This window comes from Vanellus vanellus, assembly GCF_965231255.1.
Source record: "Vanellus vanellus genome assembly, chromosome: Z".
NCBI lineage: Eukaryota > Metazoa > Chordata > Aves > Charadriiformes > Charadriidae > Vanellus > Vanellus vanellus.
Window position 1 is genome coordinate 77140960 of NC_138908.1, and position 16610 is coordinate 77157569.

At 55.5% G+C, this 16610-nt stretch overlaps 1 protein-coding gene across 1 annotated transcript; it reads right to left on the reverse strand.

Moving 5' to 3' along the window:
- Nucleotides 1-1286: 1286 nt before the first annotated feature.
- GBA2 (glucosylceramidase beta 2) lies at nucleotides 1287-14692 on the reverse strand (the record flags this gene model as incomplete). The annotated part of the gene is made up of 18 exons (XM_082498016.1): nucleotides 1287-2257; nucleotides 2342-2533; nucleotides 5467-5582; nucleotides 5900-6042; nucleotides 6198-6304; nucleotides 6458-6609; nucleotides 6976-7083; nucleotides 8023-8127; nucleotides 8475-8659; nucleotides 8763-8888; nucleotides 9164-9317; nucleotides 10650-10752; nucleotides 11139-11378; nucleotides 12637-12855; nucleotides 12961-13076; nucleotides 13286-13377; nucleotides 14025-14032; nucleotides 14687-14692. The coding sequence occupies 18 exons, from the start codon at nucleotides 14690-14692 to the stop codon at nucleotides 2030-2032; spliced, it is 2400 nt and encodes a 799-aa protein (XP_082354142.1). The 3' UTR covers nucleotides 1287-2029.
- Nucleotides 14693-16610: the final 1918 nt, after the last annotated feature.

Sequence of the window (16610 nt, forward strand, 5' to 3'; positions counted from 1 at the left end):
CCATAGGGTGGGCAAGGGGGAACGGGCAGGCAGGGAAGCAGAAAGTGCTGAAGAAGTTAAAAGTCAGTGGGGCCATGGTTTGAACCTGTGTATGTCAGGGGTCGAGAAAGGCTTAATGAACAATAAGAAGAAAGGGTTAATGCATAATTAAACTTGCTGCTCAAGCTGGGATTAAGTCAGCCGTGAAAAACAGTGGTACAGGGAAATGTTAGAGAAAATCCTATCTGTAAGCAAGGACTGTGGTGCCAGACCACAGCCGTGCCTACGCAGAAGTTGCTGAAAGCTGAGCCTGTCAGAGACAAGTTTTATTGAGGTAATACAGTCAAAAGAGGAGGAAAGAGCAGAAATATTCCTTGATACAGACTGAATGCCCCAAGCTTTGAAAGAAAGTCTGCGGGCAGCCTATTGCCCGGGGTTAAGGAGTGATGCTGATAGGTGGCAGCAATAAAACCCAGCCCGGTCAGAAGCTGTGCAGGTTTCAGTATCTGCTTTTGTCCCTTGCCGGCTGGATTGAGATGTCACAAGACAAATGGAGGAGGCCAGCCCAGGTGACCCACCCTGGTGTCCTGGCACCCCTGTCCCCCTCCAGCCTCGCCAGGGTGACCCTAAGGGAGACCATTTCCGTCCTTCTCCACCAGCCAGGGGCTCTGCCATGGGACACTGGCTGGTCCGGGGGAGTGCCGCATCCGGGACAACCTGCCCTTCCTGGATAACATTCCTCTGCCCAGGCGGATGCAGGAACAATCCCACAAGGAGCAAAGAAGAGGCTGTTTGTCACCTTCTGGCAGCATGGGGCCACCGCGGCGATGCCCTGCCTGACATCAGCTCCCAGGGCAGGCAAGGGGCACTTAAGGATTAAGGGTGGGCTTTAGAGCAAGAAGACCTCGTAGCCAACCCTTGTAAACCAGGCAGGTGCAGCCTTCAAATGCCACACTGGCAGGGGAAGGAGGAAAAGGAGGCAAGGCAGGCAGCCCTGCTTGGTCGAGGGCCAGCCCTGGGGCACCGCTGCTCTCCCACAGAGGCACTTTTGGGAGGAATGCCAGGCTCCTTGTCTTCCCCTGCCTTGCAGGCAGGAGAGGAGAGAGCCACAGGCAGGTCTCTCCGGGGGGAAGGGGAGGGGATAGACACATCTGCTTTGCAAAACCCTACAAACGCCAGCCTGCAATTAGGGCTCACCCCCCCCACCCCCAGCCCTCCCTCCCAGATGAGGAAGAAGAGGGGGAGCAACTGGGGCTCCTTCCTCCAGCTCGCCCCCCTCCAGCAGAGAACACAGGAAGAAGAAGGAGTGACAGCTGGACAACTTTATTAAGAACTTAAAATGATTCATCCTCTAAAACGTGCTCCGCTGCCCGCCCCCAGCGCCAGCAGGGAGGGGTGCCACAGTACCAGACCAGGACCTGCTGCTGCTGCTTGGGCTCCGATTGTCACGGGCTGGGGAGCCAGGGCTCCCCTGGGGATTGTTATCCGCCCACAGGCTCTCCTGGGGCTGGTGCCTCGGGGCAGAACCAGTCTGCGTTTGCCGTGCCACACGATGGAGGGACAACTACAGCATCCACGTGCCTGCGTGCACCAGTCCCATGTCCTCACACACGCATACACCCACACATGTATTTATTTATTAATTTTTTTCACCCTGCAGGCCAGCTCCCACCTTACCCAGCCTGCTGCCTGCGGGAGAGTAGTCTCCTGTGCTCCTAGGCAAGGTACCAGCTCTGGTGGAGGATGGCTGGGGGTCCTGCAGGCTGTCAGAGCCCTGAGCGATAGGGAAGGGGAGGCACAGGCTCCAGCAGTGCCTCCTTATCCCACTCCTCTCTGAGGAGGCGCACCCACACCTCTGGTCCCCCCTCGTGCTCAGCATCGCTGGCTGGAAGCCCCCTGAGGCGAAGGGCATGTCGTGGAGGTAGGGAAGGAAAACAGCAATGTGAGTATTATCAAAGAGGGGGAGGGAAGGGTCCCTGCCCACCAGCTGAGGCCCCTCCTTCCCCCAGCCCCCCTGGTGTACCCGCTGCCCTGCTCTGTGCCACCAGGCTCAAGGGTGGATGGGGACCTGGGAGGGCTGCTCAGGTGCTGCTGCCTGGCTGGCTCTGCGCTCCAGGGCCAGTTGCATGCTCCAGATGCTAAGGGGCCGCATGTAAGCCAACGAGCGGTAGACTTTCTTCTCCCGATAGGCCTCCGGTGTCTGGAAAGCCATGCCCAGCCGTTCCCAAACTGTCCGGTAGCAGCCCTCTGCTGTACGAAAGCCTTCCTCCACCAAACCCTGCAGCAGAGGGAAGATAACCATCAGCCCATCCACAGAGTGCAAGGAGATGGTACGTTTCTGGGTTGCACCATCACCACTCACCTCCTGGATCATGGTGGCAGCCAAGGCATAGACCACACCGATCCACACCTCGTCAGACTGCACACTGGAGGTGTCAGGCACCCCATCGGGTCTCATGCCATTCACCGCTCCCATGGTGCCACCAGCAAAGCTCATGACGTTCTTCTCAAAGATGGTCTTGAGCGCACTGACAACATGACTTTTGGGGAAGACCTGTGTAGAGAGAGAGGGCCTTGGGTTTAGCACTCACACAGACCCCTTGGGCTGGGTCTGCAGAGAGCAGGGGTGAAGTTTTCCATTAGAAGGAGGTCAACACTGCTCACTAGGTAAATAACTACCTCAGGAAAATAACAGGAGGAAGTGAAAAAGCCTCTTTCCCCGAAGAGACAAAAAAAAAAAAAAAAAAAAAAAGAAAGCAGTTGCCTAAGAGAAGAGAGGCTAAACTTCATTCTACCCTCCTCCTAAGGAGGCTGATAGCTCATCCAACTCGTGTGTCTCCATAAGCAGCCCCTCACCTTTAGTCACTAGCAAAACCCCCCACATCTCTTGGGAGTTTGCTCTGGAGACCTGGCCAACAACACCATCCTCATCTTGGTTTATGTTCCCCACTGCTCGTTTCTCAGGCAAACAACTATCTGAGGCCCAGACCTTCTGGTAAAACCACTGTGATGTTCTCTCAGCCCTTCTGCACCAGCCACAAGAGGCACTGCAATGCCTACAAGAGATGGGACACTGGCCAGAGGTGGCCAAAGGATGGTCTGGGATCAGTGAGGCTGGAGGCATCTTCCTGCCAAAGGGAAAGATTATGGCAAAGCCAGTCTGATGACATCGGAATGCATCTTGCAGCTGCAAAGTGAATGTTGTGGATACCGGTAAGTTTGTTTGGGTAAATGCTGGGAATCTTGGGCAGGGGGGGTGGGTGGAAAATAAAGTAAAATTCAGCTTCAGCTCAGGGGAAAAACAAAAACAGGGCTTAGTTTTGAGTGATTTCAAAAGGACTTTAATCCTTCCAGTTTTGTAATCAGGTAGTGATGCAAGAGGTCATGGCCTGGACCAAGGTGAGTCTGAGGCGAGAGAAGGGGCAGCCTGGGGATGAAGAGCTCAGACTGAGATGCACAAGATGCCTGATGGTTTTCTGCTTCTGGTAGGAGAGATTTGAAAAACTTTTATCCAAAGTGAAAGTCAAAGACTCACAGAAGGTCAATAGTGCTCACAGAAGGTCAATAGTGCTATAGTGCTCACTGGATAAACAGCAATTTCAGGAGATTACCAGGAGGAAGTAAAAACCTCCCTCCTCCAATAAGAGGCGGGGGGGGGGGAGAAGTTGTTCAACGAACTAAGGCCAAGAGCAACAGTTACGAGAACAGACTGAAGTACCATGCTGAGTAAGCTCTTGCCAAAAAAAAAAAAAAAAAAAAAAAAAAAAAAAAAAAGGCAAGCCCCACAAAACCAACAAACCCAACCAGTCCCACCTAAGCATGAAAACACCTGCCAGGCAAACAAAAAGCACAGTGGAAAACATATAAACCTTCTGCAGTGCTTCCATTATTGGCAATAAAACTGGGAAGTGTCAGCGCAGCAGAAGTCACTGCCTCAGTGAGAAAAGCAAAGCTCAAGACTGACATTGCAAGAGGAGGGCTGGCTCAGCTCCATCCCATGTCCACCTAATGGTAAGAAAGCCATAAGGAGAACTTTGCAGCATGACCAGGATCAGAAATGATTTCACGGAGCAACCACGACATCTACTTGCAAGAAAGGGAAGAGCCAGGCAGCTCCCAGGCTCATCAGCACAGCCCAGGGACGTGCTAGACCTTTCTCGCCAGTCTGGTGCCACCAGAGCCAGGGGAAGTGGGAGGGGTGATGACACCAGACAGGTAGGCTGAGCAGTCCAACCAGACAGCTTCAGTAGACTCAAAGGAAAGGCAGCAGATCCCTTTTATCTACATTAAAGCCAAGCATCCGAAGGTGTCAGGGCACAGTTTCTTCTGGACTTGGGTCACAGGCTCTTCCTAATTTGCATTTCATTACTGACTTGCATACGCAGCAGGAGTGCATTAATGAGGTTACAAATAGAAGTGCTGCCAGCCAGGCAAGTGATCAAAATACAGGGGAAAAAAACTTGATAGTCACAGTAACAGAAGAGAGCAGTAGTTCACTGGTCCCATCTCCAGTCAGCTCAAAGCTCACCAGCCAGCAGAGTGCCACCTTCAGCAACAAAAGTCCGAGGCTACAGAAGGGCAAGTGAGATGATTTTTGGACTGCACCGGGTTCGCTGTTTCACCCCCAAAAGGGATGTTTGGGTATTACTGCATGAGGTCTGGGCCAGATCCTGCCTGAAACCTCAGGCACAGCCCCAGTCCCCATAGTCTAGGTACCCACATTGGGATAAAAGGCACAACCAAGCACCCACTACTTCTTAAACCCCACAGCATTCAGCACAAGCTGCTTCCAGGAAAGGCCACTTGAAGCTGCCCTCTGGTACTGACAGACGGTGAAATGGTCCATCACCCTCATACCGCCAAGAGTCATTCCTTCCTTCCATCACCCAAAGTGTTTGCCTGTCCATCACCACCACAGACAGCTTTGGACTGACAACTGCCTATGGGTCAAAAATAATCCATATGATGGCTCTCCTCTTCGCAGCTCTTTTCCAGGTATTGCACCACCAGCAGCTGCTCTTACCATCCCATCAGACAAGAGAAGCCTTCAGCCTATTTTTCTCTTGCAACTGAAGACCAACAGACTTTAGGGCCCCAAATAAGCCTTAGTTCCCTCAGATATCTGTTTCGGACTTTAAACTAGGCAGCAAACAATACATGGAAAGTTTCATACACGTTCTTCTCCTATTTTTAAACAAATAGCACCTTGCAAAGAGCAAATCCCAGGGGCACCTTCCTCCAAGTGTGCCAGAGCCAACCGTGGTTACACACCCCTGCTGCATAGCCTCTCCACGAGCAGATTTTGGTTTGAGGCACGCTGCACCCATATCCATCCAACAGCCTTCACCTGAGCAGGCATCGCTGTGAGGGAGCAGGCTGGAGCCCCCGCACCAGCCCCTAACACTTAATCCACGCCACGTGCCAGCCCTGCTGCTCTCCTCCAGGCACAGGTTCCATCTCACCCCACCGGGCTGCCCCTTCCCTTACCTCAAACTCCCCTTGGTCCAGATCACAAGCCCCGAGAAACCACTGCCCGGCACACTGGTCTGACATGATGCTGCTGGAGGTGTCGCTCCCACTGCTGTCATAGTTGTAGTATTTTCCTGGAAAGATGACAGGATACATTTTTAAATCCCTAGTTTATGACCCCAGCTCACATGTGCTGTCCCTACTCTCTACCCCATGAGGCAAGAGCATGACAGCTTTTTCTAGAAGGCTCTCCTCTATTTCCTTTCCCAAACCACCATACTTTTTCTGTTCCCTCCCTGGTACTTGCTCCTTCCCTTCTGTGTGGAGGGATGGCACCTCCTCTCCTTCCCCCATCCCCTGTAAGGCTCTGTGACCCAAGGAGGAGCCGCCCCCCTCCCAAGAGGCAGACACACAGCCAGCCGAGCGTGGCTCCCCACCAGGCAGCACCCACCGTTCCAGAGCATCCTCTCAAACGCCTCCTTGCCCTTGCTGAGGATGTCTGTGTACTTCTGCCGGACCTCAGCATCCCCAAGCACGTCTGCCATCTTGCACATGGTGCAGACAGCTGCCAGCCACAGCCCACCGCAGTACGCGCTGCCAGAGTGGAAAGAGAGCAGCGTCAGCAACGTGGGATGCCCCACAGGTTGCACGGAGCTGCCACAAGAGATCGGGACAGCAGTCCCAGCTCTGAGCAACCTCCCCAACCCCACGCTCCCCATCTCCAACCCCTACCTGCCTCTATTGCTCACCTGGGTCCATTTACCACCCATGCATCGTATGTCTGGTCAGCAAAGCCACCGTTTTCAATGAGCCCATCATTATCCGTATCAAACTTCAGCTCTGACTCCATCACAGCCTGTGGAAGAGGCAGGAGGTGGTCACACAACCCCTGCATCCTGACTGTCCCTCATGCTCTGCTCCACAGCATCCGTCCTCTTGGGATGTCACACGGCTCCCAAGGGAAGTGAGAAGCTGGGGAAAGCCCCACAGTCTGATCTCCTCCCAGTACCTGGCAGACTGGCCACATGTCCCGCAAGTAGAGGGAGTCGTGTGTCAGGTAGTAGTCGCGGTACACCTGCAGCACGAACTTCAGGTTGAGGTCCTTCCAGTCGGCTGTGTCGTGCATCAGGTAGGCATTGACACGCTGCCATGGCTCGTCACCTAGGCAAGGACGGAGCGGATGCAGCAAGGCAGCAAGCAACGAACATCCCCTCTCCTACCCAGGAGCGAGGTCCCAAGGGTGCTGTGATCAAACGGCACTGAAACAACACATTGCACCCTGTGCCATCTCTAGCAAGAGCAGCCTTCCCGCTACTGCTCAGCTTCCCTCTGTCTCCCTTGTAAAGCCTCCATGCAGCGTGGTCTTCATCACCACCCCAAACCATCCAAGCTTTTGATCCCCAGAAAACAGCATATCCCATGCAACACAGCTCTTTCACACAGCTCGGGAGTTAATTAGCCTGAGAAAGTCCTGTGATCAGCTCTGCACCCCCTCTGCCCCCCAGCAGGCCCGGCCAGACCCCTCACCTGGGTCCCCAATGTCATGCGGCACCACGTTCTTCAGCTTCACCTGGGCTGTCTGACCACACATCAAGTACTGCCGGGGCTGGACGTCCTCATTCACCACCGTGACAGCTGGAGAGGACACAGAGCAAGAGACATTAGAAAGGCAGCAGGCACGGCAGCAGCAAGCTCCAAGCACGGGCAAAGGCAGGGACACTGGCACCAGTGTGCCAGGTTGCCCTTTGGGGCTCCATCTGCAAGATCATGGCCCTCTGCAAAGGGCCTGCGGGGACACTAGGCTGCTCCCAGTCTCCCCTCAGCAGGGCAGATGTAACTGTCACCACCCTGTTAAGAAAGGTGGTGGCAGCACCCAAGGCTGGGAGGGAACCCCACTGGGCTCAGCCCACCCGCAGCCCAGCAAAGCACTGTGCTCCACCACTGGTCAGGCCACCACCAAGCAGCTCAAGTGACAGGGTCTGCAAACACCTCCATGCCTCTCCTCTGCAAGCGGCATGGAGAGAGCTGGTGAGAGCAGGGATTCCCCCAAGGGCAGGCAGAGCCAGCTGTGCACCCCAGTGTGGCAAGAATCATAGAATGGTTTAGGTTGGAAGGGACCATGAAGATCATCTGGTTCCAACCCCTCTGCCATGGGCAGGGACACCACCCACTAGACCAGGTTACTCAAAGCCCCATCCAGCCTGGCCTTAAACATTTCCAGGGATGGAGCTTCCACAACTTCTCTGGGTAACCTGTCCCAGTGCCTCACCACCCTCACAGTGAAGAATTTCTTCCCAATATCTAATCTAAATCTACCTTCTTCCAGTCTGAAGCCATTCCTCCTCGTCCTATCACTAAGAAGGCATGCCAGTACTAGGCAGAGAGATGCTGAGAGGCAGAAACTTGGGATATGCAAGTCCTGGGCCCAGCAGAGGAGCTGGAGGGAGATACTGGCTCCACGGCACAGATTTCTATGGCAGATGCTGTCCCAAATCCTCCACCTCTTCCCCAGGTGAAGATATCAGCAGGCGTAAAGCCAGGGTCTCCTGGGCCAGGATCTCCTGGGTCACTCACCAATGTCATACTGCAGGCTGATCTGCAGCTTGGGCCACAGCATGACGAGAGCAAAGGAGGCATAGAAGTGGACATCATAGGTGTTGTACATGCGGTACTCCTGGCCTGAAAGGATGGAGGAGATGGTGAGGGATGGGAAACCTGCCACAGGGAGGGTAAAGGATGGGCAGGTCCTCCCTCCCCCATGGCCCAGGAGTGTGGGCTCTTTCCTGGCACAGGCAGGGGCTCCTGTTAGAAGTGCGTTTTATCCTCTACATATAGCACCCAGGGGTCTGGAGAAGACCTCATGCCATCTCCTACAGGGCTTGGTCCTGCCAGGGTTGGCAGGTTGATGGGTTATGCTCCCTACCCATCAGGGTGTGAAAAGCATCCCCATGGCAGGTTAAAAACACCTGGTGCCAGCAACAGGGAAGGGTTGAGTTGGGACCATCCATCACATCCCTGCAAGTTACCTTCCAAATAAGCAAACCTTCCGTACTCCCGCAGGACAGGGAGGAGGTGGGAGAGGCCAGCGCCCGCCGGCCCCTGCAGGTCTTCAGCGTGGCAGTCCGGGGGCAGCTCCACCCAGATGGTCCCCCCATCCGTCACGAAGTACAGCTCATTGAAGAGGGCCGACTTGTACCAGGAAGGCAGCTGGCTGCAGGCAAGAGGGAAACCTTAACCACAGCAGCCAAGGTGGTGATGCTCCTGCTCTGACCATCCCCAAGAGGCCACCGGGAAGATGCTCCCATCTACCCTACCTGTTCTCCAGGATGGGCTTCTGCCACGCTTCGATCTTCTTTTCCCACTCCTCGTAGTGCGTCAGGGCGTGATGCGACAGGGCAGGAGCAGCATCACCTCCACTGCCAAAAAAACGGGTGTACCGCCTGCCGAGCAGGTGTTTGGTGAGTACGCCGCGGACTCAGGCTGCAAAGCCCACCCGGCCACGGGAGAGGGGCTGGACTATAGTGAATACCAGAATAACACAACTGCTAAGTGCAGGGGTGTTGAGGAACAGGAGCTGTGGAGAGGGTCCCCTCTGTGAGCTGGCAAGGCCACAGCCACAGGGAGTGGGTGGGACAAGGCAGCACTCAAGCCCGGAGGCGGGGAGAAGGGAGCTTTGGGGAAACGAGCGAAGCCCCACTGGAGACAACCCACCCACCTGAGATGCAGCTTCTCCTTGGAGCCAAAGTGGACACGGGGCATGTCCCAAGCCAGGGCAAGCTCCAGCGTCCTGTGTCCCCGGGCAGGCACCCTGCAGCTGGCACACACCGCTGCTGCCGTCACCTCTCCCTTCTCCGTCGGGTTGCTTTTACCTGCAGGGGCAAAAAAATACTCACAAGTGACCAAGGAAGCCCTGGGGAGGAGGGGTGACTGATGCTTCCATGCAGCCTGAGTGGGACAAGACTATTCGGGCATGCCTCAGCCCCCTTACAACCTGGAGGGTACATCTGCAGGGTGTTAAGGGATGACATTACCGCACGTGAGTAACTGCTTTTTGCAAGCAGGAAAAAATACCTGCCACGGGCGGAGGGGTTAAAAAAAATTAAGTCATCAAAGCAGAGGAACAAATCAGGCAGGAAAAGCCACCCAGGCACAAGTGGAACAGACGGAGCATCCCATGACTTTGTAACTGCGCTGCACGCAGAGACACTGTGACTTTCTAGTGACAGTCATCGTTTCCAGCTTTTTGCAGGGTGCTTGAACTGCACCTGTATTTTAGAAAAGCCCCGAGGCAGATGGATAATTATATGCTAGTTCTGACATGTGTACCAGGTAAACTCATTAGAGCAACAATTTTAACAGCAGCACAGATCTTGACTATGATAATGCCTGGCACGCACAAAGGAAAACCACATCCCAATAGCCTGGAGAGTTCTGACTGCATCTAGGCAGGAAACTTAGTTTTCCGGAAATATTTATGTAAACACTTTATTTACGTAATTTAAGCTCCAAGAAATCTTGGAATGGCCCAGTACCAGCATCACTAGTTTGTCAGCATCATCCTTGTTCAAAAGCTAGCAGACCCATTAGGCAAATGGTCACCTTTTATGGCAATAAGAAGTTGGCAGCAAGGGCTGGGAGATGCCACCCTGCTTCAAGGCTTCTGCCAAGGGAGCAAGCAGGCAACTGAGGATGATGCAGAAGTACCACGAAAATACCAGAGACCTTCAGGGAACCCATGTAGTAACAAGAGGACAGCAAGTGATGGCAGCACCAAACCCCAAGGGCTGCTAAATGCCCACTAGAATAAATCTGACAGGGGCCCAGCTTGCAGCTCTGGCAATGGGAACTCAGGGAAGGTGGCTGGGCATCACCCGGGCTACTCAGCAGAAGCCTCAACTCAGTGTGCAACACTACATAGACTAACGAGATACTGGCATATGCAATTAATATAATCAAGAACAGCCCCAAAGTGGTGCGAATAGCTTTTGGAGAACCACAATGAGGACAGCTTAACGAGCAATGGAAAATTTGGATACAGCTTAAAGCTGGGAATGAGCCACACCACCAAGAGCTTTTTGCAATGGCACCAAGGTAGCTGGAGGAAGGGAAATCCCCCCTTGCTCAGGTGGCCTGTGACCAGCGTGGCCATCCATTACCCCTGCTCCCCCTCCACCTGTCCCATGGAGGACAGAGGGACTCACCAGTGGGGGAATCCAGCCTGCCATCCTGCAGGAGGTCCTGCCACACCTCCCTACCCGATCCCGCGGGATTGAACGCAGTGAGGTGGGTGACTCCCGTGCCAGCCTGGGGAAGGGAAGAGCATCATCAGGGGCTAGTACGTTTGAGGGGCAGATGCACACCTACCCTCCCACCCTCAACAACTCTGGGACTCCACACTCACTCCCTGCATGCTGCCCAGCAATGCTAACTCCAAACCTGCTCACCTGCTGTCCTGCAAGCGTCACCCACAGCTTCTCTCCTGGCACCCACCCCAGAGACGGTGCCCTCAGGGAAGTCATGTCCCCCGCTCTGGCTCTGGCAGTCAGGGAAGCACTGAGGACTGGTGCTGACCCCAACCCATTGCACACCCACCCTTTACCCGCTGCCTGGAAGTGGCACCCTCACATTCAGCAGGGCTGTTAGAGTCCCCAGCCCCAGCAGGAGCAACACCATAGGTGTCAGCCCTTTACCTTCTCCCGGGCAGAGATGGCGAAGGTGAAGGGGTTAACACGTGTGCAGTGGTGCAGCAGGACTCCAGTAACCCGCTCGCCCTCCTTCTCAAAGGTGAAGGGCTCGTTCCAGTGCCCTCCACTCCTGTCCTCCTTCGTTCCCGTGCCATTCTGCAGGCTGAACATGATGGAGACATCCACGTCCTCATCCCTGCCGTTCTCCACCTCCCAGATGAACACTCCCACTGGCAGGCTGGAGTCCTGGAAAAGACAGACAACGCTGTATATAGGGCTGGTGCCATCAGAGCATCACTTCTTCTGCTGCTGGGGAGACCACATGGGATGCAGTGGGAGCAAGAGCACCAGGAACAACTCTCTGTTGGAGTCTGCTGGCAAGCTGGGGAGCAGCAGCAGAAAAATTTGGGGGGGGGGGGGGGGGGGGGCAGGGAATACAGCATTCAGGTTACAAGCCCTGGGCTAGCAAAGCCCACACTGGGCAATACACAGACGGATAGCAGCATTTAAGGCTCAGACGGGTGTCTCAGCACCTGTCTGCTCGACAAGCTGATACAGGCTCATGTGCTTCGCTGGGGTAAGAGGAAGGTCAGGCGTGTCGGCAGCGCCGCCCTCGCCCCGGGCTGGGGGTGAGCAGGACCGGCATGCAGGAACGGTGAGGCATCCCGTGCTGCCATCCCGAGCTTCCGCATTGCTGCGGGGGTTCCTCCTGCCTGGGAGCATTGCTGAGCGGAAACACGGGGAAACGTTGGGAAAGCCCAGCTGGGAAAGCCCAGCTAATAAGCAGCTCTTCCTGTGGGAATGGCAGGCAAAAGCCAGCTGAAGCGCTCCCAGGAAGACCCAGCTGACAAACCGACCCACAAGTATAGGCTGAGGGTTTCCCCAAACTGCTACCACCGGATCCCTCCGGGCAGTAAGGCCACAGCTCTGGACCTGCCATTCCAGGTGGATGGGAGCCAGGATGGTCACTGGACAAAACCAAAGGCAGGGAACAAGCAGGACAAAGAGTCAAAGCACAAGTCAGAAGGGAAAGAAGCAGCTGCCAGAGCTCAGCACAAGGAAAAAGGGATAACCCTTCCAGCGCCGACTGCCCCAGGAGGGGCAAAGCCTTCCAGGGTCCCGCTGCTACACACCCGGCAGCTGGGACTAGGGACAGGGTCTTAGGACAGAACACACCAGGCTGGGAAAGAACATTAGCAAAGTGGCGAGCCTGGTTGTCTTCAGGCAATGCTGAGCTGGACAGGAGGGACAAGGAACTCCTCTACTGCATCATCCCAGACACGCAGGCAGCGCTCAGGGGACAGAAACCTCACCAGCTCCAAGCCTCTGCTACCAAAACACACACCACAGCCCTGTCTCTGCTATATCCCTGCCCCTTCCCATGCAGGCAGCTCTGCCACATCCCTGCCAACCTGCTGCATACGAGCCATGCTGCCACAGGGCGGTGTGGCACCGTGCTTCTATGGGACAGGCTGCAGCCAGCACGGAGCCACCACCTCCTTACCTTATAGTCATGGGGGATGACAGGAGAGACCTGGCGGCATGTGAGCACCACATTTTGCCCTGGGAGCTCATAGACGGTCCAGGCACGAGGGTACAGGGCATGGTAGAAGGCATAGTGGCCACAGTAGCCCCAGTTCCAGCCCTGAAGAGTGCTGGGTCTCTCCACGGACAAGACCTGCTGGTAAACCGTCTGCCCTTTGCAACGCAGGGACACCGTGAACTGGGGAGGAGAGCAGCACATGGAGGGGATGCGATGAGCCCAAGAGCAGATGCCTCAACCACCCAGTCTGCTGCTCACACCCCTCGCGGACCCTGCCACACATACCTGGTCGGCGATGACTGTTTCGTAGTGATAAATGCCAGGGTTCAGCTGCCAGCGGCAGAACTCACCCCGCCAGCCACGGGTGATGGTGCCTCCCCCGATCCCGCCCAGCGGGCACCCTGGCAAAGACACCAGAAGTTAGCACTCCCATTCCTCCCCGTGGTGGGATCTGGCTCAAGGACCCCCCATGCAGCTTCGGGGGCCCCTCAGCACTGCCCGCACTCCAGAAGCTCCTTGACCCACTCCTGCTCTCTAGCACTTTGACAATCCCATGTGAATCCCTGCCCACCCAGCACATCGGGCATTGCACCACCAACTGGAGGCTAACCATAGATCTGCTGCAGAGGAACGGCACACAAGAGGTCAATGAAGGCAGATTTCTTCTCTATGCGGGTCTTCTTGTACCACCACCTGAAGTATCTGCAAAGGAAAGAGAGGTATGAAAGAAGACAGGAGCAGGCATGACCGTCCCTGCAATGTCACGGCACAGGACATGACCAGCATATGTTGCAGCTGCCCCTCTCGTAGAGATGTATATGACATAACCTGTGTTGTAGGGCGTGTGGGGTGGCAGCCCCTGGCATCCATCTGCAGCGTGTATCGGTGAGCAGACACCGGCAGGCAGAGCTCAGGCAGCTGAGGGATGCCTGCAAGGGCAGAGCATGGAAACAGCATGCTCCAATACCCAAAAGCAGGGCTCCCAGCTCGTGCAAGGGCAGGAGGCTTTCCCAAATGCCCTTGGAGAAGTGGGAATGCACACAAGGACCACCACCTCCACACCTGGTAGGGCATGTCCTGCTAAGGAAGGTCTGGGGTTGCAGGCACAAGCCCAGAGAAGCCATATTCTGCTCCAGGGACACGACCTTTGCTCTTCCACCTCCACATCCCCATTGTCACGCACGGCTCTGCCACATCTCAGTGCCACCTCTCCGGGGGCAGACGGCGTGGGGCAGCCTTGCCCTGGAGGAGGTGATGCTTGCTGTCTACAGCTGGCAGGATCCCGGGGATTCACCTCCGCTCGCACACCAGCTGCGCAGACAGGCACTGCCCATCAGATAATTTCTCACCCAAAGGCCTGGGAATCGAGACACCCAAACAGGGGCACACCTGCATCTGGGTGTGCCGGCACCACTCCGGGCAAGAGGAGGAGGGCCGGGCTCCCAGTTGGCGCTCGTAAAGGACCGGCTTTTGCTAATGAACCGCCCCAAGTTAAATCTTCCACACAGAGACAATTAGCATACGGAAACCAGCTGCCAGACCAGAAGAAGCTGCTGAACATCCCCCAGCAAACAGACAGGCAAGACCCAACCAGCGGCTCCACAGCCCTGGGTGCCAGCAGGGGTACGGGAGATCCAGTGATGGGCAACATCCCTGAGCTACCCACAGGCACCGATGCCCTACTGCCGAGAGGAGAAAGACACCCAAGCCGGGAGCCCACAGTCTGTCCTGCTCCGGCAGCTCATGGGATGAAGAGTCCAGGCGGTGGGCAATGGGTGAGCACTAATCCCAGGGACATGTATCCCCCATCCTCACAGGGATGGGGGCAGCAAGGGGGAGCGTCTCTTCCATGACACCCCCTGGTCCTACGCACTCCTCCCCAACAAAACCAATTCACACTTGCCTTTTTGACCAACATCTACGGTCCCCAAATCCCTCTCAGGGTGAGATTTTCCAGGTTGCAGTCTCACAGGACCTGACTGCAGCCTGCTCTCCATTCCTACGTACTCACCTTCATGTTTGGCTGTTTAAGAACATTTTGCCTGCAGAGGTCCAGGGCACCACAAGAACCAGCCTGTCCTGCACGACTGCCCTGAATCAGGCCCTGCCGCTATCTTCAAGCTACATCTGCTGCAACTGCTCTTCTCCCAGCTGAGACAGCCCCAGCTTTACGCTGCAGAGGCGAGGTTTTTGGCAGCGTGCTGTCTCTCTCAAGGAAATTATTAATTTTTTTTTTTTTTTTTAAACCCAGCGTTAGGGAACCAACTCAGTTGCTTCCCCAGCAGGTTTCTGGTGATGGGAAATAAAGTGCCCAGGCAGAGCAGCTGCAGCCGGCGGAGGCATCCCGGCTACTTGAAAAGAAGGTGACAGGGAGATTTCAAAAAGCAGTTTTTCCAGGAGCACACAGCAGGAGAGGTTTGGGATTTACAGCCAGCCACTGCCTGAGCTGTTTTTCCATCTCAATAGCACACTCTTGTCCTGCCAGCTTCTCCCAAAATCACACAGACCAAGATGAGAAGGTGGCTGATGCCGTCGCTGGCTATTAACAGCTCTCCCAGGGCTGCAGAACAACCAGGAGAAAGTCTTTGTGTTCTGCAGCACCAAAAGCCCTGCCAGGGCTGGAGGGCATTTCTTTCCTTTAGAGTTGGCAGCAGAATTAAAACCTGTCGGGACATCACCCAGCCATTCTGGATCCGTGCCGTGACCCACTCCCAGGCCACACCAGCCACCTCTGGAAACATGCCTGCACCTCTTCTGCCCCACCAGCCCCAGCACCCACCGCTGAGGGTGTCCCCGCGAAGGATTTACCCCAACAAGCCCCAGTGAACAAAAATCCCACCCTAGGACTGTCAACACTCCCCGGCCCGTGCCAACTGCAGCAGGAGCTGGTGCTGCAGGAGAGGACACCCATCAGCCAGAGGTTTAATTCAGCATGACACCACGTCAAACCAGGATGCACTGGGTCCTCTGCAGGTCCTAGACTTCCTCAGCCCAAGATGTGCAGCAACCCCATGGCACTCCCAGCCATCTCCGGAGGCACAAGCACCTGCACCAGGTGACTTTGCACTTGATGTACCAAGCCATGCCAGATTTTGAGGGCACCCCTGGCACAGGTGCCCTTGAGAGAAGGGCTGATGCTCATCACGAGTCTTTTGGGAGTGGGCATGCCAACCTGCAGGGCTCCAGCGTTCCAGATCCACCTGCCATGCTCCAGGTTCCTCTTGCAGCACCAGCACCCAGGTTTCAGCCAGCTGGCTGCCTCCGCCGGGCAGACGCATGGGTGCCCATCAACGCCAGGAGCAGACAGCCTCCCACACATCCTTGCATCCCTGCATTAGCTGCCCTTCACCAGCCAACACCGCTGCCCTCGGGTTTTAACTCAAACCCACACAGGTATTTCTCACCGCCCTGGTCTTTCCTCTTCTCCACTCTCTAGGCTGGAGTCTCCCGGCAAGGAAGCTTCGCTCTGCACAAGTATTTTGAGATGACAACCAAATTACCTCCTAAACTCGTGCAGGGGAAGAGGCAGTACTTTGACTTTTAGCTTCTTGCTTCTGAACCTCAGAAACCTTTTTCCAGGACTGATACAAGCCACTTCCATCCTGAGACCCCAATGAGAACAGGCCTCCCCAAGCCAGCACAGAGGTGATCACCTCTCCTCCCCACTCACCCCACCAGAACTTCACGCTTTCCCATGCACTCAGCTCATCCCCAACCTGCCACGGCGGCTTTTCTGGCAGCCTTTATCTCCCGTGCACGACCCACGCTTTCCCTTCCCTGATGCCCAGGCTTGCGCCGGGATGTCTCAGGTCAGACCGGCACGCCGTGCACCCCAAAGCAGCCCGCTATCTGCCCTGTCATCAGGCTTTGCAGGAACCAGCTTTGCAAGCAGCAACCTCCAAGGACATCGAACAGTAAAAAAAAAAAAAAAAAAA